General features: G+C 39.3%; 1 protein-coding gene across 1 annotated transcript in view; it reads left to right on the top strand.

Annotated features, from left to right (window-relative positions):
* SHQ1 (SHQ1, H/ACA ribonucleoprotein assembly factor) overlaps nucleotides 1–23,304 on the top strand; it is a 102,352-nt gene that overhangs the window by 4,947 nt on the left and 74,101 nt on the right. Inside the window, exons 2-6 of the mRNA XM_055558505.1 lie at nucleotides 622–686; nucleotides 3,509–3,631; nucleotides 4,884–5,044; nucleotides 11,394–11,506; nucleotides 19,941–20,068. Of these exons, the coding sequence (XP_055414480.1) occupies nucleotides 622–686; nucleotides 3,509–3,631; nucleotides 4,884–5,044; nucleotides 11,394–11,506; nucleotides 19,941–20,068 (590 nt within the window). The remainder of the gene's footprint in view (nucleotides 1–621; nucleotides 687–3,508; nucleotides 3,632–4,883; nucleotides 5,045–11,393; nucleotides 11,507–19,940; nucleotides 20,069–23,304) is intronic.

The raw sequence follows: 23,304 nt of genomic DNA on the forward strand, positions 1-23,304 counted from the left end.
AGAAAAGTGACAGATTTCTGTTTTAGAAAAATTCTTTTGGGGCCTCAGTTAGAGCATTGATTGACCCAGAGTAAAACTGGGAACAGGGAAATCAGTTCATGTCCTTTAGCAGGAAAGAGGGGGAAATCCCTATACAGTAATAATGAGATTAAAAAAAAAACACTTTTGCTTTCTGCCTTCTTTTTAAAAAAGTAGTAATTTACCCAATATAAACAATTGGTTTTTTTGGTTCTTTATGCTTTCTCATTTTTTTTGTTTCTTTTCTTTTTGGAAGCCAATTAGTATACTTTTATTGAGCCCATCCTGTGTCAGTCATCAGGTATATAAATAACTCATATTAGGAAGGCAAAGTACTATGAGTAGTGATTGCTAGTATTTATTGTGGCTTTTCTTTTTTAAGTGTTTTATCAGTGACTAGTGCCTATTCAAACAGAAAAATGAGTCATCTCTGATTCCTCTTTTCTTAGCTAGGGAAGAAATATGTTATTTAGTTTATAAAATTTAAATGCTGAGAAATATCTTTTTAAATGGTTGCTAGATTTCAGTGCTTGATGCTTACTATCATGCTTTATGATGCTTTGTAATTTAAGGACTTCATGAGACCTTTTGTTACATCTGCAGGTTAACCCTTCCTGGAAGAATTGTAGAAAATGGAAATGAGCAGGGATCCTATGATGCAGATAAAGGTATTGCCCTTAGAATTTTCTGTTAGTTTTTTTTCTTTGAATTCTTCATGTTGGTGTAGCTCCGTAATAATCTCATCTTATGGTGACCTTTAGGTGAATGGCGAGTGCAATCTGTCCCTGTCCCTCTTTATTGTTTCTTAATGTCCAGTGCCTGTTATTCATGGATTTCGCAACAGTTACAGTTTCCCCAGTCCTTTAAATTATACTTCACATTGTTCTTTAAAGTTTAATTAGTTAAATACTCTGGCTCTGTTTTCTGAAAGTTTTATTTCCTACTTCTCCCTACATTTAGTAAGTGTTTAAAAGTTAAAGTTAGATTGTGGGAGGTGACTGATTAGAAAAGAAGTGGATGATTTTTGTAAGCTGTGAGTCAAATGTTTCTAAGACAGTTTTTTTTAGAATTTTAAAAATTTATTTTTTGTTTAAGTATAATTGATTTACAGTGTTGTTAGTTTCAGGTATACAGCAAAGTGATTCAGATATATATATATTCTTTTTTTCCATTACTATTTTCAATCTTAAAATATAATTACGTGTAGGTGAGAGAGAAACTGTCCATATGGGACTTTTAAAGACTGATTGAATTTTCTTCTCTTCATTGATAAGCCCTTCATTTCAGCTCATCTTGAAACCATTTATTTTCCTTCTGTAGAAGTCACTGGATTTTCCTTTATCAGTGAATCTGGAATAAGAATACCTTGTGTACTGTTGTGTGATTTATTCAGTGAATATTGACCTCAGTGAACTAGGGTAATGGAGGAAAGATGGAATGAAAGAGTTAAATGACAAAGTTCTAACCCATAACACAGTATAACTGATGTGATGAAGTACAATGAAATTGCCTTTCTAGGTAGTAAATCCGGTTTTAATTGCAGATAAGGTGCATACTGAAGCATAGTTATTAAATCTTGAAAGTAAATGGGGGTTTAGGAAGGTTAAATATGTGGAAATATTTGGATTTAGTTGTGTTTGATATATTAGAATATGGCTAAGTGCACTGAAAGAGGTAGTTCAGTTCAGTTCAGTTCAGTCGCTCAGTCGTGTCCAGCTCTTTGCAACCCCATGAATTGCAGCACGCCAGGCCTCCCTGTCCATCACCAACTCCTGGAGTTCACTCAGACTCACGTCCATTTTAAAATGTAAGAGTAGTGAATAATGTAATCTATTCATAGAGGAACCTAGATGAAGGTGATAAACCCTGTCAAGGGAAAAAAAGAAGTACATAGATGGAATTTGGGCTTGCATTAGACAGGCTTTAGGGATATATCTCTTGAGATATCAAAGAACTTTATCAAGCCATCATTGCCTTATTTAAGATTTTGTGTATATTTGAAATGGCTGCTATTCTTCATTGGATTCAGTTCAGTTCAGTTGCTCAGTCATGTCCGACTCTCTGTGACCCCATGGACTGCAGCACACCAGGCCTCCCTGTCCATCACCAACTCCTGGAGTTTACTCAAACCCATGTCCGTTGATTCAGTGATGCCATCCAACCATCTCATCCTCTGTCCCCTTCTCCTCCCGCCTTCAATCTTTCCCAGCATCAGGGTCTTTTCTAAGACAGTTTTTCAAATGAGTCATTTCTTTGAATCAAGTGGCCAAAGTATTGGAGTTTCAGCTTCAGTATCAGTCCTTCCAATGAATATTCAGGACCGATTTCCTTTAGGATGGACTGGTTGGATCTCCTTGCAGTCCAAGGGACTCTCAAGAGTCTTCTCCAACACCCCAGTTCAAAAGCATCAGCACTTCAGTACTCAGCTTTCTTTATAGTCCAACTCTCACATCCATACATGACTACTGGAAAAACCATAGCTGTGACTAGATGGACCTTTGTCAGCAAAGTAATGTCTCTGCTTTTTAATATGCTGTCTAGGTTGGTCATAACTTTTCTTCCAAGGAGTAAGCGCCTTTTAATTTCATGGCTGCAGTCACCATCTGCAGTGATTTTGGAGCCCAAAAAAATAAAGTCTGTCACTGTTTTCATTGTTTCCCCATCTATTTCCCATAAAGTGATGGGACCAGATGCCATGATCTTAGTTTTCTGAATGTTGAGCTTTAAGCCAACTTTTTCACTCTCCTCTTTCACTTTCATCAAGAGGCTCTTTAGCTGTTCTTTGCTTTCTGCCATAAGGGTGGTGTCATCTGCATATCTGAGGTTATTGATATTTCTCCTGGCAATCTTGATTCCAGCTTGTGCTTCTTTCAGCCCAGCGTTTCTCATGATGTACTCTGCATATAAGTTAAATAAGCAGGATGACAGTATACAGCCTTGAGATACTCCTTTCCCTATTTGGAACCAGTCTGTTGTTCCATGTCCAGTTCTAACTGTTGCTTCCTGACCTGCATACAAGAGGCAGGTCAGGTGGTCTGGTATTCCTATCTCTTTAAGAATTTTCCATAGTTTGTTGTTCTTCATTGGACTAGATATCTTGATTTCACCGCCTGCCCCACTCCCCCAGGCTAGAAATAAATCTTATGGGTAGCTACAGTTGAATCTAAGCTATTCCCTTCTCAGGCCATTGTATTTTTGACCTGAACTTTTAATGTTATCAGTAGGTTAATGTGATATTGGGTAAGATTTAAGCATTTACAGCTTTAACAGATTAATTTCTCCTAGAGGGGACAGCTGAATCAGTGGTTCTGAAAAACCTCGTTTGAACCTTTTCCTATCTTGATTTTTATTTACTAACTATGTAATAAGGGCATAATTTTGGAGCTCTATGAAATAAAACGATAATTCTGAGATGTCTGTTTCTTAGGTATGTTTGTGAAGTGTTTGAGTATTTTAATTTAGCTAAGCATAGAACCCATTTATCTTTAAGGAATTTTTACCATTCGGTTGCCCAAAGAAACTCCTGGCCAACATTTTGAAGGGCTGGACATGTTAACTGCTCTGCTGGCACCAAGAAAATCCAGGACTGCAAAACCACTTGTGGAAGAGATAGGTATGTTTATTGCAGTTGGGAGGAAATGCAGGTAAGTGAATATTTGGAATGCTGTGTGTTTCTCGGGGAAAAGGGATATAGCACATAGGAAATAGGAGAAAATACTTCAGACGACAAGATGAGGAGATCATGTCACACCATATGAAAATAGTTCATTTGTTGACATTTAATTTAAGACATAAAGAACTCTGTTAAACCAGTAGGTCAGTCATTTTTGGGGACCAATTGAGGCAGCGTCTCTGTGTTTGGCAAAATATTGGCCTCTTGAGCTAAAACCAGAAGCCTACAATTCAGTGTAAGCAGAAAGCAAACACCACCCAGGTCAAAGAAGTGGAACATCTCCCATGTCCTGGAATCTTACCCTGGTTATTTCTCACTCCCGACTCTCCAAGGTAACCACCACCTTCAGTGTTCCCTGTTTTTGAATTGGATCAATATATATATAATCCATTCGGAGAAGGCAATGGCAACCCACTCCAGTACTCTTGCCTGGAAAATCCCACGGACGAAGGAGCCTGGTAGGCTGCAGTCCATGGGGTCGCTAGGAGTTGGACACGACTGAGCGACTTCACTTTCACTTTCCTGCTTTGGAGAAGGAAATGGCAACCCACTCCAGTGTTCTTGCCTGGAGAATCCCAGGGACGGGGGAGCCTGGTGGGCTGCCGTCTCTGGGGTCACACAGAGTCGGACACGACTGAAGTGACTTAGCAGCAGCAGCAGCAGCATATATAATCCATTACTAAATGATCTTTGTTGTCTAGCTTCTTTCACCTAACATTTTTGTGAGATTTATCCATGTATAGCTGAGGTCTGTTTGTTTTTATCATGTTATTGTTTATATATCCTACCATTGATGGAACTTTGGCTTGGTTCCATTTTTTTTTTTTTGTCTAATAAGAATAGTGAGGTGAGGGCTGGGCAAAATAGGTGAATGGGATTAAGACATACAAACTTCCAGTTTTATAATAAGGAAACCACGGGGATGTAATATACAGCATAAGGAATCAGGCCAATAGTATTGTAATTACTTTATATGGGGACAGATGGTGATCATTTTGTAATGTTTGCCAGTATCAGATTATTATGTAGTATACCCAGAATGGACCTAGTATGATACATTAACATATTTCAAAAAAAAAAAGAGAATAGCAGGAGTATTCTTTTGGGGTACATGGGCAGACACTTTTTCCCTATACTTTTTCTTCCCCAAGGAAATCTAGTGCTTGAATGAACTAGTACTTTACATATTTAGGTGCTTCTGAGGTTTCTGAGGGAGGAGTGGAAGATGACGATGATGAGTTTGATTGGGAAATTGAACAGTCCCCCTATGAAGAGGTACCAGAAAGTGCCTTGAACCCGAACTGCCGCTACGGGTTTGGAAACTTGCGCTCAGGAGTGTTTCAGCGGTTGCAGGTATGTTTTTCTAAAAGACCTTGGTATATACCAAGGGTTTGACCATTTGCATAGTTTAATTTCAGTTCTGCTCATACCTGGAGGTTTTCTTAGGAAGATAGTAGGAGATGTTGTATTTAGAGCGCAAACCACAACTGCTCGCATGTGATCGTCACACAGTCACTCCCTTCCATGTCACTGCCTGTGTTGCCCGGTTTCCTTGTGCTTACACATGGAAGATGTCCTGGTGCTTTCTTTTTTCTCCACTTCAATTGTTATTTTAGACATGAAGTTTCCAAAATACAGAACAGAACCCCTCTCTCCTCATATTTCCTGAGAAGCTTTATGTTTTATACTTCTAAAAAATGAAAATTCTTTACTTGTGGCATGATGTCTCTTCTGTGTTATATGTAAATGAAGCAGAATATTCCTGATGAGAAGGGGTTTCCGTCTTTTGATCAAATTGTTTAGTGTTTAGTGTACTGTAGGCACTTTTCTGTATTTACTCTTTGTGGGGTTTGAATGGAATCTTTTGTTAAAATCTGCTCTTTGGTCAGTTAGGCTAAAAAAGGAATGACATCACTCTCTTCCTCAGACAATGTAGGAAATTCTATTTCATGAATGAAATGGAGATTTTGGATTATTTTCTACTTTAGTTGTATTATAGAAAGCAATATAGTTGATGTCTTACTTTAAAATTTTTTTATTTATTTACTTATTGAACTTTTTGGTCTAGTTTTACTTTTTTTTTAAATAGAATGTCATATAATTGGAACCATGCAACATGTAAACATGTAGCCTTTTCAGATTGGCTTCTTTTTTAGTAATATGTGTTTAAATTTCCTTCATGTCTTTTCATGACTTGATAGCTCATTTCTTTTTTTTTTCTTTTCTGTTTCCTCTGACTGGAATACAGCCACAGCCCTTAGCAGTAAAAGTGCAGAGCCCTAACCACTGGACTGCCAGGGAGTCCCCTTAATTTTTTTCAAATGAAAGAAACATGTGATGAACAGTTTTTTAACTTCATTCCTTCTGGGTAGAGGATGTTAAACCTGCTTGGTATGTGGTTTATTATAGTAAGACATATTTGAGTCTGCTAAGGAAAGGTAAAGGATCTGTGTTTTGGTCCTACTTGTACCTCTGTTAAAATTTGGAATTCAGGCCAGTTATTTGACCACAAATAAATTTTGTCTCCTCTTTGTAAAATAGCGATAAATTTGCTCACCTACTTTATAAGGCTGTTTAGAAAATTTACAGAGATGCTACATTTGAAAACTCTTGAGAAAAAAAAGATTAGCATGCTAGAAAGACTTCTGCCCTTAAGAAATTTAAAATGCTCTCAAAACTTCTTAAAAGAAACAAAATTGGGATTTACTTAAGAGCAAATAATACTGATGAGATACTTCATTCAAATGCCTTGTATGTTTTTCTGCCAAGTTATGGTTTCTCCATATTCTCTCTCCCTAACCGAATTTCCTGGTTATCTCTCAGGTAGTAAGAATAGAATCAGTTTTTTTCTACAGCAGAAACTACAGTAAATGGACCTCAGTTGTTTGGCAGAGAGTAGTCTGTGGTTAATCTTTTGGAGATTGCCTGTCTAAAGCTATAAATGAACGAGAGAAGACTCCTGCAGGCTAAGGACAGATTGTACATTCAGTCTGAAAGTGCTTGTTGATGCCAAGGAACTTGGTTTCTTCATTACTGCCGCTGTGGAGGGAAGATCCTCTCAAGGGGTTTCTGCCACGTTGCTGAGAAGATGCAGGACTGCCATGATGTGAGCCCAGGCCAAGTCCCTGGGAGGTCAGAAATTCTGTATGTGTTGAAAATATTCACTAAGTTAGTAGTTTAGGTTGAGTTAAGAGAAAAGTTATTAATCAATATTCTTTTTATCTTTGAATGTCTTGTCCAATGCCCTGAATCTCTAGATTCCTGTCTCCCAGCTTAAAAAAAACATAAGCGAATCATCCTCACATTTTTGGAGCCCTCCTGTAGCTCTTCCTGACTGCATCCCTCTGAACCTTGTTATTATAAACAATTTGAATGCCTGTTGTCTTCAACAGATGGAAAAACAAAATGCATTTGAGAAAATTCTAAAGGATAATGTAAATAGCAATACTATTAACAGTGTAGGTATATAACCCCACATGTACAATGTAGGGATCACAAAAAGTTCTGAAACTAAAAGTTTTTTATATTGAGTTTGATGACATGACCTGATCAGAGCTGATATGTGAGTTTTTCAATAATTAAAAAAAAAAATCCCACTTAGTGTACGTATTCAAAGATTTTGCAGTAGAAATAGCAATGAATTTAAATAGGGTGTGCTGCCCCAGACTTCTTAGAGGGGATTAAGTAACACATGGATTGTATGTGCACCATTACTTTTCTAAACTCTTTTAAGAGTGAATCCTGAAGCTCAGCCCTCCCTGGGGAACTTGGGTAGACCTTGGACCTCAGTGACAGCTAGTGGACAGTATCTGGACCTCTGGTGACAGCTCGCAGCTGGTATGTGTGTCCCTGAGAGGCACTGGGCTGGGCTCCACGTCACCATTCTGTTGTGGCCTCATCACTATTGTACATGCATATTCTACCACTGGACAAACCAATGTGTAGTCTTTAAAGAATATTGTGTTTTCTCATATGGATTAAATGTGAGGTTTGTGGTGTCCTTCATGACAGTTTGGAAATGTCAGAACTTTTGAAAATCATGTGTGAATCAAGATGCCAGTAATTAAAGGATGCTGTCTTCGGGATATTAAGGTATATGTGTTTTATGTGATCGTGCCACAGAAATCTTCCATAACTGGTATTACTTGCAGAGTTCAGTTGCGTTTATAACTGTTCTGTTTGTGACATTCATGTCATGCGATTAAAAACTGAGCAATCATGTAAGATTAGCGTGTAAGACCTTTTTTTATGGATTGTAAAAAAATTCTTTTTATTTTTAGACATTTTATTATTTTTAAATTTTTTAAATTGCAGTATAGTTGATTTATGATATTGTGTTAGTTTCAGGTGTATAGCAAAGTGATTCAATTATACATACATACATACATATATGTGTGTATATATATGTATATTTCAGATACTTTCCCCTTATAGGTTATTAGAAAATGTTGACTATAATTCCCTATGCTATACAGTAGGTCCTTGTTGATTATCTATATTTTACATGTGGTAGTGTGTATATGTCAGTGCCAAACTCTTAGTTTATCTCCATCCCACGTCATCCCCAAGACCTTTTTCTACTAGTAAACGAGCTAGAGGAAACTGAGACCATTATTGCATAAATAAGAACTTTGAGAACATATTTTCTATTTTAAATGATGTGTTTAAGAAACCACCATTTACAGTTCCTCTGGTTCTGCCTTTGGATGAGAAAATATCCATAAAGTTTTGTTGACTCATATTTTATTAACATTTTTACAGTCTCTTCCCACCCACCCTCCATTAAATGAAATACAGCTTCATTTATCTCTGATGATGAAAGCAATATATATTCATTATAGAGATACAATATAAGAAAGAAAGTAAAACATCATCCATATTTCCAGTACCCAGGTATCTTCTCTGAATTGAATTATTTAACCCTTTATTGGGGGACAGTGTATAGTCTTTCATGTTTATTTCCCACCAGCCATTTACACAGGGTTTGCTTGTGACTTCTGTATTTTATACTAATACTGAGAAGGAAATAAAATTATTTTTGCTGAAACAAATTCTCTGTCACCAGCCTGCCCCCATACACATGTGTGCACACTCACCCACACCCCACGCCCTCCCCCGGCCCCAACACACACACACACACACACACACGCTTTCCTTTCTGAAATTTCTGCCAGCCACAGGGAGCCTTTGGAAAACTGCCCTGGCAGTTCCAAGTCAGAGCTTCTAACCAGGCTTCTGGCGTCAGTGGCTGCCAGCAGCAACAATCCTAGAGTCTCTGGACTCCCACCCAGCAGGCTCCCGGGACCACTGCTGCCCGCAGCCGCAGGATGGTGGCCTGCCGGCCCTTTCCTTCTCTCAGCTACACTGGGGACCTGAAGCTGTTCTTTCCAGGAGACCTACTAGCCTGATGGGCACACAGTTCTTCATTTTCTCTCTGGAGAGTCTCTGCCTTCACTCTGCTGAAACTCACATTAGCCTTGTTTAGATCCCACATGACCTTTTCTTGGCGCTGCCCATCTTTAAATAGCTCTCCCAGTGCTGACCTTAGCAGTACTTTCAAAACAAAAGAAAAACAAGAATCATTTTCGCCCTGTTGTAGCGTGTCATTTCTTATCCTCTTCTCTTCCTTTCTCTTGTTTGACAGATGCCTTAGATTTCACTGCTCCAAGCTAACTTCACTTTTCAGTTTGTTCCAGTTTCACACTCCCCACCCCCCACCATGCTGCCCAAGGCCTGCCTCGCTGCCCCTCCTGTCTCTGTGGTTGAGGAGGTGATGTCAGGCAGGTGAGGAAGCAGAGGAGAGAGAAAGAGTCCAGGTTGTCCTGCTTAGGGAAGAGATATGTCTGACAAATTAAACCAGAACTCTGAAAGTGTTTTCCCCTGGAAGCCTTGCTGCATGGTTGTAAACTCTGTATTGCGAGTGCTGTATTTCCAGTTTATTTTGAATTGAGTAAATTTGTGGGCTGCCCAGAGAATCTATGATTTATAATCATGTATCTTTAGGAAAATTCATTCTGAGCCTCCTAAAAGTAAATTGTAAAAGAACTCTTGGAATGTAGATTTTTCCAAGTTTGGGGATCTGTTTTTTCCCCAGAATGTTTGTGCTCTGAAGTATTCAGATATTCTGGATGTGACCTCCAAAAATGAAAGAGCCCCTGGGCCCCTTCATTTCACTAGTATGTGCTTACATTAAATGTTGGTGATGTTTCGTTGTTCAGTCGCTGAGTTGTGTATGACTCTGTGACCCCATGGACTGCAGCAAGCCAGACTTCCCCGTCCTTTACTGTCTTCCGGAGTGTGCTCAGATTTCACGTCTGTTGAGTCAGTGATACTATCTAACCATCTCATCCTCTGCCACCCTTTTCTCCTTTTGCCTTCAGTCTTGCCCAGCTTCAGGGGTTTTTCCAATGAGTTGACTCTTCACATCAGGTGGCCAGGCGCTCAGCCTTCTTTATGGTCCAGCTCTCACATCTGTACATGACTACTGGAAAAACCATAGCTGATGTTACTTTAGCTCAATGGATTGTAGTAGGGCTGAGAGGCTTTTTTTGAGGTTTTTTTTTTTTTTATTGCAGGAATTCTGATGGTGTGGAGAGTTCTATATCTTAGTCTCTCCCTGGAAGATTCTATATAGCTGGTTTCATTGTAGTGATTTTGCTGTGCCACAGCTGTTGACTTTAAGCCTGGGCATCAGTCACCAACCAGTCATTCTATTTACAAGTCTGTTTTAACAGTTTGCTTTCAACCCTCTACCAAGTTATTTCCCTTGATTTCTTTTCAACTAATAGTCTTCAAGCTGCTTCCAGTTTGCTTACTTATCCCTTGCAGTTGGTAGTGGGAATTGGGAGATTGAAGAAAGAAAAAAGAGCTTTAGAAATTATGTAAAGTTTAAAAATAAAATAAAATTTAAAAATTAAAAAAAAAAAAGAAATATTTTGTATTGTACAAGTTTTCTTCCCTTCATAATTCTATTCAAAAGAAAAAAGACTATGGATTGTAGGTGGTTTTACTAATACAGGTGTTTTTTGTAGAGTTGGACTTAGGAAACGTGGTAATGTTGAATATTACTTTGGATTAAATTTTTAAATTTTCAAGTGGAAATTTTGTCTATTAAAATTATCCTTAAAAATTCTTGTTAGGGATGAAAAGGGGCAAGGAAATAAGGACAGATCCCAAAGTTGGCTTGGTCTTGGGGGATTGACTAAAAAGACTGCATTTCTCTTCAAGGGGAGTATTTACAGGGACATGAAAATTATCTAAGTTTTGGTTTGCTGACATGGCACCCCTGGCAGCAGCAGCTCCATCTTGGGTCTAGAAATTTATTTCAACTTGCCCTTTTATAATTTTTAAATCTCTGGGAGTAAATGGGGGAATAAATGGAGAATTAGATGTTCCTGTTTGCTTGGAGAGGTTTATTCTGTTCTGGTTTTCATGTTAAACTTTTATAGCTTTAATCCATGTTAATCAGTTTGTTTGTTGTAAGGATTAAATGAAATAATTGATGTGAAAGCTTCTAACAGGGCCTGGCAAATAGTAGATGTTTAGCAAACATTTGCTGGATTTGAATTTAAATGTCACAGGTGGTATAATGACTTATCGATCTATTAGATTCTTCTTGTGTTTGGGCATTTTGTACAAAATTAGATATCTCATGGCTCAAATAGGAGACAGCAATTATTCTTTCTTTCCTGGGTGTTCTTAGGATGAATTGAGTGATGTTATCGATATTAAGGATCCAGATTTCACCTCTGCTGCTGAACGAAGGCAGAAACGCCTGGCTGCTGAGCTGGCCAAGTTTGATCCTGATCATTATCTGTAAGTATTGAGTTTTATTTTTTAAGGTTTAAATAATTTACTTGAAATTGAGTATTTAAAAAAATTTTGAGTGCGTTCTTGACCATGTTGGACATGTGCTTTTTGGACTCCAGAAATGACTGATAGCTCACAACCTTAATTGACATTTAAATTAACCTACAGCTGTTATACCTCGGTGATCTTTGTAAGGTGCTACTTTTCATTACCTCATTTCAGCACACCACAGAAATATTTTAAGGTACTTCTTTGAGTTTTTTGCTCTCCAGGCTTTAAAATAGAACACTGCATTCCTGAGAATACATACCATTCTTTTGAGAAGACTCTGTTGTGATTAATGGTATATATGAATAAAAACACATTTCAGTTTCTTTAAGAATTTGAATCTACATGTACTGCATTTCTTGGCTGATCTAGGGGTGGGTTTTCCCAACACTTTTATCCACTAGCACCTGTAATCGAGGATCCATTTCAAATTAACAAATAACTGTTTATTGGGATAGGATATAAATACAGTCTAATTTTAAGTTTTGCTTTATTTCCCATCTGCACCAGTTGTGTCTTGAGCTATCATGTGTCTCTGTCGGGCTTATATTTGTTGAAGGAACAAAACTAAGGGGTAGGTAAATAATCACTTGCCTTGGAAAGATTGTGATGTGTCTCATTGATCACGAATAGCAGCACTTCTTGCAAGGAAGTGATTGTCCCCAGGAGTCTGTGAGTATTTGACAGCTTTCTTAGGATATCAGTAGTGTTTTGGAGAAGGCAATGGCACCCCACTCCAGTACTCTTGCTTGGAAAATCCCATGGACGGAAGAGCCTGGTAGGCTGCAGTCCATGGGGTCGCTAGGAGTCGGACACGACTGAGCGACTTCACTTTCACTTTTTACTTTCATGTATTGGAGAAGGAAATGGCAACCCACTCCAGTGTTCTTGCCTGGAGAATCCCTGGGATGGGGAGCCTGGTGGGCTGCCGTCTATGGGGTCGCACAGAGTCGGATACGACTGAAGTGACTTAGCAGCAGCAGCAGCAGTGTTTTGATATAGACCTCAGGTAATATTCTCCCCATACTCTGGGCTGGCAGTTTCTAAACTGTCACATATGCAGCTATTCCCTTGTACAGTGCTCTCAGCTTATCGAGTTCTCTTGTGTGATTATTTCAGTTTTCACAGCAGTGAGGAAGTGGGGGTTAAGGGACTCACCCAAGGTCACACCACTGCTAAGTGACTCATGTGGGACTTGAAAAGTCTTTCCATTTATCATTTTGTATTTCCTTTTCATGTACACTATTTCAGTTTAACTGCTGTTGCTCTTGTGATTAACATTCTATCTCCTGTGACTCAGTGGGAGACTAATTGGAATGGCAGAAATATATCTTGTGATGTGCAAATGGGTTGAGTGATATGTGACGATGAATGGTGGAACCCTTCGACATCCTCAGGGAAGCTGTGTAAGAGTAGGGTGGGTTATATTTTGGAGGACATCTGAGAGATTCAACTCCATTTACATTGCCATTTCTAATTACCTTTATCTCTCCAATTGTGATTTTAAATGTCCACTGAAGAATAATTTGAAGAAACCCATTTAAAATCATGCTGAATATTTAAATTGGAAATTTCATTGTCAGCAAATTTCCTGGGCAAGCATGAAAACAGATTGAGCTTTACAAGACAGAAATTTTGAGTGGGAGGGAGCTTAATTAGCAGAACTGCCTATCTCTTCTCTTCTAAAACTTGAAGAATAGTGATATGGCCTGAGAGAGTTAGGAAATTGGAATTTATAGTTAGCAGCCCTTATTTTTCTCTATCTTCTATGTCTTTATCCAGAAGCACATTTTCTTTAATAGTATGCATGAAATGTTTTTTGTATTACTCCAGGAAGGGTTCTTTTTACATGAGCGGTTTAAATTCAGTTTCAGGCAAGTTGGAGGCTGAGAGTCAGGAAGTAAAGATTCTTTGTGACTTTTCTGGTAGGAATGGTGGTGGTGGTATAGTCACTAAGTCGTGTCTGACTCTTTGTGACCCCTTGGACTATAGCTGGCCAGGCTCCTCTGTCCATGAGATTCTCCAGGCAAGAATACTGGAGTGGGTTGCCATTTCCTTCTCCAGGGGATCTTCCTGACCCAGGAATCAAACCAACATCTCTTGCATTGCAGGCAGACTCTTCACTGACTGAGCTATAATGGGAGCTGGTAGGAATAAGACCAGTTATTTGTCATTTTTGTTTTACTCTTTATTTATATTAGCTGACTGACTCGCCCAAATGTGTTGAATTAAATGAAGTGCAAGTAAAATTCTTTTAAATTTTCAGTTAAAAATCACTGCTTTTTTTTTGTCATTCTTAATGGTTAATACAGTGGAAGAAAAGGTTTATTTTAAATTCTTACCTACTATGAAGACAATACACTGCATGTATTGTATTAAAATTTATATGTATATAATGTGATATGCATGTGTAATACATGTGTAATACATTAGCATAATACATGGTGTTTTCAAGTTGTTTGACTTGCCCTCACAAGTCATGATGTCTCTTCATGTTGTCAGGTTTTTCAGTAGCTTGCTGCTGCTATTGGTGCTGCTAAGTTGCTTCAGTCGTGTCCGACTCTGTGCGACCCCATAGACGGCAGCCCACCAGGCTCCCCCGTCCCTGGGATTCTCCAGGCAAGAACACTGGAGTGGGTTGCCATTTCCTTCTCCAATGCATGCAAGTGAAAAGTGAAAGTGAAGCCGTTCAGTCGTGTCCGACTCTTAGTGACCCCATGGACTGCAGCCCACCAGGCTCCTCTGTCCATGGGACTTTCCAGGCAAGAGTGCTGGAGTGGGGTGCCATTGCCTTCTCCATTTCAGTAGCTTAAGGAAAACTAATTTAAATTTCACCCTAAGGCAGAACACAGTGAGGTAAATTGACTATATACAAAAATTTATACATTCCAAAGACACATGTAAATGACTTCAGGTTATTATTGTTTTAAAAATCCTTTCTTGTAAAATCTGGGTACTAGTGTGTGATATTTTCCCCCATAAGTTTTGCATCCCAGCAGAATGCTGAGCATGTAAAGTTGATCCATTATACTTTTTGATTATCCATTTCTTGCCATTTTAAATTTATTTTGGTATTATTTTCACAGTAAAGTATGTTGAAGGAATTTTGAAACATTCGTTAATAGTCCTTCCTTTTTTGCTTATTATAATTTCCATATTTCTCTAGCTGAGCCTGGTTTTTGGTTTTTTTTTCCTTCCCAGGCAACTTTTTTTTTAAATTGTTGGCATATATTTTACTTTAACCAGTTCATAAAGTCTCACTTATTCTCTTATTAAAGAAAATAAAAGAATTTAGTTAACATTCAAAATAACTATGAGATAAGAAAAGGGGCAACAATGATTGTATAGCATTTGAAGGGCCTTTTTTGGGACTGAGAGAAGACCTTTTGTTTATTTATTTATTTTTAAAAATTGAGGTGTAGTTGATTTACAATATTATATTAGTTTCAAGTGTACAACATAGTGATTCACAATTTTTATAGATTATACTTCGTTTAAAGTTATTATATAACCTATATATATATAAAGTTATTATATATATACACACACTATATATATATAAAATTATTATATAACCTAGATAGCATATTCAAAAGCAGAGACATTACTTTGCCAACAAAGGTCCGTCTAGTCAAGGCTATGGTTTTTCCAGTGGTCATGTATGGATGTGAAATTTGGACTGTGAAGAAAGCTGAGCGCCGAAGAATTGATGCTTTTGAACTGTGGTGTTGGAGAAGACTCTTGAGAGTCCCTTGGATTGCAAGGAGATCCAACCAGTCCATTCTGAAGGAGATCAGCCCTGGGATTTCTTTGGAGGGAATGACGCTAAAGCTGAAACTCCAGTACCTTCGCCACCTCATGCAAAGAGTTGACTCATTGGAAAAGACTCTGATGCTGGAAGGGATTGGGGGCAGTAGGAGAAGGGGACGACAGAGGATGAGATGGCTAGATGGCATCACTGACTCGATGGACGTGAGTCTGAGTGAACTCCGGGAGAGGGTGATGGACAGGGAGGCCTGGTGTGCTGCTATTCATGGGGTGGCAAAGAGTCGGACACGACTGAGCGACTGAACTGAACTAAAAGTTATTATAAAATGTTGACTCTATCTCCTGTACTGTACAATATGTCCTTATAGCTTATTTATTTTATATATGGTAGTTTATACCTCTTAATCTGGGGAGTCATGTAAAATTGTAATGTTCAGCATTATACATTTGGTAAAGAAGATGACAGAATGATCAAGCTCCTGGATTTATTGAGGAGATCTCAAAATGACATGGAGAAGGCAATGGCACCCCACTCTAGTATTCTTGCCTGGAAAATCCCATGGACGGAGGAGCCTTGTAGGCTGCAGTCCATAGGGTTGCGAAGAGTCGGACACAACTGAGTGACTTCACTGTCACTTTTCACTTTCATGCATTGGAGAAGGAAATGGCAACCCACTCCAGTGTTCTCGCCTGGAGAATCCCAGGGACGGGGAAGCCTGGTGGGCTGCCGTCTATGGGGTCACACAGAGTCGGACACGACTGAAGCGACTTAGCAGCAGCAGCAAAATGACAAGTAGTAATTAGAAGCTTGAAAAGAAAGGTTCACCTCTTTCCCAGTGTGGTTCTTTATGCAAAATAGCAACCTTCAGAAAAAACACTGGAATAAAATGTCACTTATTCATTCTTTCATGTATATACTTACTTGTTCTACCAATATTTGTTTGAATGACTTCCATGTCAGGCGGTGTTGCAGACAGCAGGCAGAGAATGGTGAATACATGGTAGCTGCCCTCAAGGGGCTTACACTCCAGTGGGGACATGAAAAGTATTTCTATTGTGATAAGTGCTATGAAGAAAAGCCAGGCGAAGGGTTTAGAGAGCGACTGGGCATCTCACTGACTCCTCTATTTCCACATGTTTAAAATCGAATGCATCATTTTACCTGTAAAATCTTCCTGAATTTTCTGCTTGATAGGATGCCCTTTATTTCATCCCAGTCACCCAGGTTGAAAACCTGGGATTCACCTTGGACTTTGTTCTTTATTCCACGTTTCCAGTCAATCCTGAAATTGTACCACTTATGTCTTTCTACTTTGCTTCTCTCCATCTCTTCCTGGCCCTCATCTGTGTCTGGCTTGTTGCAGCTGTCCCCTAACTGCGTAGCTGGCGTTTCTCATTCCAGCCCTGCTCTTCTGCAGATCCATCAACCGTAAAACCATCAGTGCATCACTGAGAGTGAAAATCTGCTTAAGGCCTTACGGGGCTCTCCTTATGGATGTGAGAGTTGGACTGTGAAGAAGGCTGAGTGCCGAAGAATTGATGCTTTTGAACTGTGGTGTTGGAGAAGACTCTTGAGAGTCCCTTGGACTGCAAGGAGATCCAACCAGTCCATTCTAAAGGAGATCAGCCCTGGGATTTCTTTGGAAGGAAGGATGCTAAAGCTGAAACTCCAGTACCTTGGCCACCTCATGCGAAGAGTTGACTCATTGGAAAAGACTCTGATGCTGGGAGGGATTGAGGGCAGGAGGAGAAGGGGACGACAGAGGATGAGATGGCTGGATGGCATCACCGACTCGATGGAGCGAGTCTGAGTGAACTCTGGGAGTTGGTGATGGACAGGGAGGCCTGGCGTGCTGTGATTCATGGGGTCGCAAAGAGTCGGACACGACTGAGCGACTGATCTGATCTGATCTGATCTGGGCTCTCCTTTGCCTACAGCATAAACTCCTAACTCCTTAGCATGTGTAGAAAGGTTTCTGTTATCTGGATGCTACCTGCCTCTGTGGCGTCTATTTTGCCACCCCCTGCCCGCATTTCATATGATGACAGTAATGAATGTTTGAATCTCCCCACCTGTACCACACTGCTTCACACACATTTTTTACTCCTAATTTCCCTTTGCCAGCTGATTTTTCCCCCTTTCCTGCTTTCCCTGAATAACTTTGACTTATCCTGTAAGGCTGGGATCAATTGTCACCCCCTGGCACCCTCGCTTCCAGCTTAGCATAGGAAGTGCTCATGTGTTATAGCTCATCTTGTTTTTACTGCATTGTTTTGTAACATTCTGTGTTTTTTTTTTTTTTTTTTATTCCTATTGTTCCCATTGAATTGTGGTGCCCTGAAGGACAGGGCAAGAGTCTTACTGGTCTTCTGTCTTATGCCACACAGAGAGGGCACTCAGTGAATGCCCATTGAACTCATGGCATTTTAAAACTTGAAAATAATTTATTCTGGAACGTAGAGCATCAGTCGACCTTAGATATTGGGCATCACAAGGAATGAACCATCACTGTGTACATGAGGGACTGTACTAGTGAGATTTTACTCAAAACATTTTTGAATTTTTTGAGGGGTGTGCATGAAGGTGGCAGAGATACTGTTTTACAAGAGGATTTTCCCCCTATTATTTTTCCTCCTGGGGAAAAAAACAGCATCTTTTCAGATGGGCCCTTCTTCTTCTGCTGTTGCTGCTGCTGCTGCGTTACTTCAGTCGTGTCCAACTCTGTGTGACCCCAGAGACGGCAGCCCACCAGTCTCCCCCGTCCCTGGGATTCTCCAGGCAAGAACACTGGAGTGGGTTGCCCTTCTTCTACCCTTGATTAAAAGGTCCTTGGTGCTCCAGCTTTCAACACCCTTTCCTCTCATGTGGCCACTTCACCCTGGGTATTCTGTCCTCTTCTTTCACCTCAGTTAACTGTGTGAATGCTCAGGACTTCTGTGTGTCTCTCTTGAGCACAGGTTAGCATATCTGACTGCCTGGGGGAATTTCTGTCTTTCCTACAAGAACACCTCCAATAACTCATCCCAAAGCAGAAGCTGTTCCCTCTCCAGTCGAGTCTGTTAGCATCCTGTGTTGCTGTCTCTGCGGGGGGGGGGGGGGCACTGTGGTCCACCTAACTGTTCAGGCCAGAGTCCTGGGCAACAGCCTGATCCCGAGAGGAGCTGGCACTGAGAATTACTCCTTCAAGATAATTGCTGTTCAGTTTTGTCCAATATGTGCTTTATTTCCTCACTCATAAAAATGGAATGTTTATATTGGTTAATAGCTTGGATTTCAGACTGAGACTTAAAGGGGTCCAAATCCTGGCCCCACTTCTCACTGGTTCTTTGACCTTAACCCTGGTACACAACTTTTCCAGCCCTCAGCTTCCACTCGTGTAAAAGGGGAGTATTGATAGCACCCATTGCCTAATGAAGTGGTGTGGGTATTCAAGGAAATAATGAATGAAAAGCACTTAGTGCAGGGCTTGCCACATCCAAAGAACTCAGTAAGTTATCTGTGATCTTTCTAATTTTAAAAAGATTTCAGTATCTCCATTGAAAGTCTTTAAAGTCTATTAAAGTCTTTAAAGTATTAAAACCATGAGCTAGAAAATCCAGTGTATCAAAACGACCAGTGTCTTGAGGTTCTAATTACTTGAAATATCAATGAATTTTCCACCGTAAGTTATACTTTATGTCATTCTTTTCCAATTTCCAACTTTGAATATAAAATAGTATTTGTGCTGTGTGTGCTATGCTAAGTTGCTTCCATTGTGTCCAATTCTTTGTGACCCCATGGACTGTAGCCCCCCAGGCTCCTCTGCCCATGGGATTCTCCAGGCAAGAATACTGGAGTGGGTTGCCATGCCCTCCTCCAGGGGATGTTCCTGACCCAAGGATCAAACCAACGTTTCTTCTGTTTCCTGCATTTGCAGGTGGATTCTTTACCACTACTGCCACCTGGGAAGCTGTAAGACAGCATCGTTTCTGAATAAGTGTCTTCAAAGAGTTTACTTTGAATGTAGCAGTTATTTTTCTAGTTAAAACTGAGAAAGTAAAGTACAGGAAAAGTAATTTTCTGTTCTCTGTGAAAGTTCCTTTTATCTTTTGCAATAGTTTTGACTTAGGGTCTATAAATATGAGCATAGCTAAATGAAATAGATTGCGTCTTGGAAGGAAACATGAGTGCACATACTAAAAAATGATGTGTGTGTGTATGTGAGAGAGAGACCTCTTGGTGGTGGTGGTGGAATTAAAATACTATTTATTATAAGCTTATGAAAATTTGTAATATTTGCAAATTGCACAAGGCCTAGCCTTCATGAGCATCGAGTGTTCAGATTTGTTTCATCCCACATAACTGTGGTATAGGACATAGGACTTTAGAGGGGACTGGTCTTCTCTGTATTTTCTGTTTAAAAAGATCGCAAATGTCAAATACCCCTTTAGTCTGAGGCTTACTTTGCATTTATGATGATTAGTAACCACAGTGAAAGTAATAGCAGCACTCAGTCTTGCCTTGAAATGTGCTTTAGATCAGTCTGTATTTCTAGTACAAATATGATGAATTAAGGTAAAATTTTAAACAGTGAAAACCAGCCTGATTATATGTAACAAGCCCCTTCATTTTTTTTTTTTCCAGAGCTGACTTTATGGAAGATGAAGCAGTTAAGCAGGTTTTGGAATACACTCCTTGGTGGAGTGATTTATATTCAGAAATGATGACCTCTTTGGGAAAGAGTCAGGAGGAAGAAAATCTTGCTGCGTTAGGTAAGAAACTCAAAATAAGACTCATTTGCACACTCCTTTCTTAAGCACACAATTGTAATTGTCACATGGGGTGAAGATATTATTTTGATTTGCTAATTTTGGAAATAGGAGCTTTACCCGGGACTTGGAAATGTCACACAGTACTTATACTTATTTGTCTCAGAAAATTCTTTTGGAATATATTTTACTTTTGACTCATTGGGGTTCTTTAAAATTTCTTAATTTTTTAAAATATTTTTATCAAATTTAGGGACATTAACATACAGGACATGTGTAGTTGTTGAATAATCTGCTTGTGGGATCTGAATGTTCCTCTGTGGTAAAGGCGTTTGAGTATTAGTAATGGTGAAAAAAGACCAAGTTTTCCATCCTTTTGTCTGTTGGATGAATTTGATAAGTTCTCCCCAGTTATTTCAGAAGTGGTTTCATGTGGAAGCAGGACTAGTTATCTTCCTTTCTGTACCTTACAGAGAGCAATTTTTACCAAATAAGGCTGAGTTAGGGGGTTTTATGAGCCACAAGAGACGATTGTGCCATGCTTAACATTAAGCCAAATATTATACACAGAGTTGTAGTTTTAGACAGGCATATTATTAATGGGCTTCCCGAGTGGTGCAGTGGTAAAAAATATGTCTGCCAGTGCAGGAGACACAAGAAATATGGGTTCAATCCCTGGGTTGGGTAGATTCCCTGGAGTAGGAAATGGCAACCCACTCCAGTAGTCTTGCCTGGAGAATGCCATGGACAGAGGAGCCTGGTGAGCTATGGTCCATGGGGTCACAAAACAGTTCAACATGACTGAGCACTCACACACACACACACGCATTTTATTAACACCTTTTCTAAGTGGGAGGTTGGTATGTTAAGTCTGTGAATTAGAATTATAACAATTTCACATAGATCAAGAATAGTGGGCTAATGTTTTCTGTTATACTGATTTGGCTTTTAATTATATATTAAAAATACCATGCCTAGACTTGTGATGATCATTTTGTAGTATATGCAGATGTTGAATTTTAATGCTGTACACTTGAAAATTATATAATAAAAATACATGTATTAAAAAATCCATCCTATGCATTATTTGAGAGCGAACAATCTTACTTCCAAAAAAAAAAAATTCAGTGTTTAAATGAAAGGAACACATACACACACACATGCATGAAATGGAATATAGAATCTCCTCACTCCAAATTCCTTTTCCTGAAAATAATCACTGTTAACAATTTGGGGTATTCTAAACACATATACCCACATCTAAGCATTTGCTTTTAGAAGTTTATACACATAGATTCATATACACTCTCTTCTCACTTTGCTTTCTTTATAGTATACGTTGTACATCTTCCATCAATGCTTACAGTTCTACCTGAAGCTTTTCATACCTGCCTAGTGTCCTGTTGTGTTTTTGTGTCATAACTGGTGACTGTTTGGGTTGTTGACTATTTGTGGACATTTGGGGTGTTTACATGGTTCTGCAGTGACCTTTGACCACTGATTCTGAAGAAACTGTTGCTTCACAGTATTTTGATCCTCTGCATAGAAATGCAGTAGCTTGCTATTTGTTCTATTTCTAGAGCCTCAAAAGAGCCTATCATGTAATGGGTACTCAACAAATATTTGTAGAATGAAATAAATATTGCAGTAAATATTTTTGTAGTCAGGTTTCATTAGAATTTAGGTGGTCTCTACCAGATTGAAAAATTGCCAGTATTTTTTGGAGTTGACTCTCCGGCACAATGGAAACTTATTTGTAAATGATGATTCTTGTTACATTGTTTTCAGCAAATCCTTGGTTGTATATTTGATTTGAGTTCAAGAATCTTTCAGAGACTTCCCGTATCATGTAGGGGAATTTTCAGGCATGGGACTGCTAACACGATTTATAGACCTGCTTAGAAAGTTTGTTCAGACTTAAATCGTCAATGCTTTCTATTGGTTTGAGTCCGTTCCCCAGTTTTGGTGTGGTATCTTACTGAAGCAGTCTGGAAAGGAATTGGTGGTTGTGTAGTTTTCTGTCCACAAGGGTGAGCTAGTTGCCTTAAAAATCGAGATGGTATTTAACTTTATTTTAAATTTTAACTTGCTCTGCTTTAATCAGTTGTAGTGTATTCTAGGTCCTATTTTCTGTCTCAGTCGTTCTCTATGTATACTTTTAACAGAAGGATAAGCCAGTTGGTGCCTTTAAGCACTGTCCCTTCTGAGTCTCTGTGGTGTGTAACCCAGACTGGTGCTTCAGACACATTCCCAGCCCATTAAACTGTTACAGTGCTTTATTCTAAGAATCACTTTTAAAAACAACAAGGGCATGTGATAAAGGTAGAGGAACTTGAATTCTTTGTTGTACAGATGGTACCTCTTGTAAATGTGCTAAGTAATGGTTATGCCTATGAAAGTCGCTCAGTCGTGTCCAACTTTTTGCCACCCCATGGACTATACAGTCCATGGAATTCTCCAGGCCAGAATACTGGAGTGGGTAGCCTTTCCCTTCTCCAGGGGATCTTCCCGACCCAGGAATTGAACTGGGGTCTCCTGCATTGCAGGTGGATTCTTTACCAACTGAGCTATCAGGGAAGCTTGGTTATGCCTAGGATATAAGGTAAATAGGGGGTTCAGGGTTTAATGCCCTCCTCCTCCACAGGCTGCTTTGTGACTTTGCAACTGCTCTGGGATGCTGTGGAAATCCTGTATCTGCCTCACAGAATTGTCATGAGGATTGAACTAGACCCTTTACTTAAAATCTTAGCATATTATGTGTTAGAAATTATCAATACAGAGTAAATCAATGGCAGGAGAGCCAGGAATTGGCTTCCGTTTGAAATGACAGTTTTTGTACATTTACATGACTTTAAGGGCAAGTTCTTTGTTTACGTGATTCTTCTTTCAGTTTTTTTTTTTTCTTGTTCAATGTTTTGAGACACCCAGAATTAGAGGCACACATTGAAATGCGTCGAACCGGGCTCAAATAGGGGAGAAAAGAAATAAACCAAAACATGAACTTGGAAGTTCTCAGCTCATTCAAGCAGCGTGCTGCTGCTGTAATTTCCCCCTTCCTCCTCTTCCTCTTATCCCCTCTTTGCTCCCAGGCCTTCTTCCTCTCTGTCATTGCAGGGGGACATTTCCAGCAGACACAACAGTGCAGGTGAGGGGTGCGTCTTGGATTCCTCCTCCTCCTAAAGCATTAAGCTGGATTGTCTTGATTTCCAGATAAGCCTTAGGTGATAAACTTTGTCCCC

Source organism: Bubalus kerabau, chromosome 20, assembly GCF_029407905.1.
Source record: "Bubalus kerabau isolate K-KA32 ecotype Philippines breed swamp buffalo chromosome 20, PCC_UOA_SB_1v2, whole genome shotgun sequence".
Classification (NCBI taxonomy): Eukaryota; Metazoa; Chordata; class Mammalia; order Artiodactyla; family Bovidae; genus Bubalus; species Bubalus kerabau.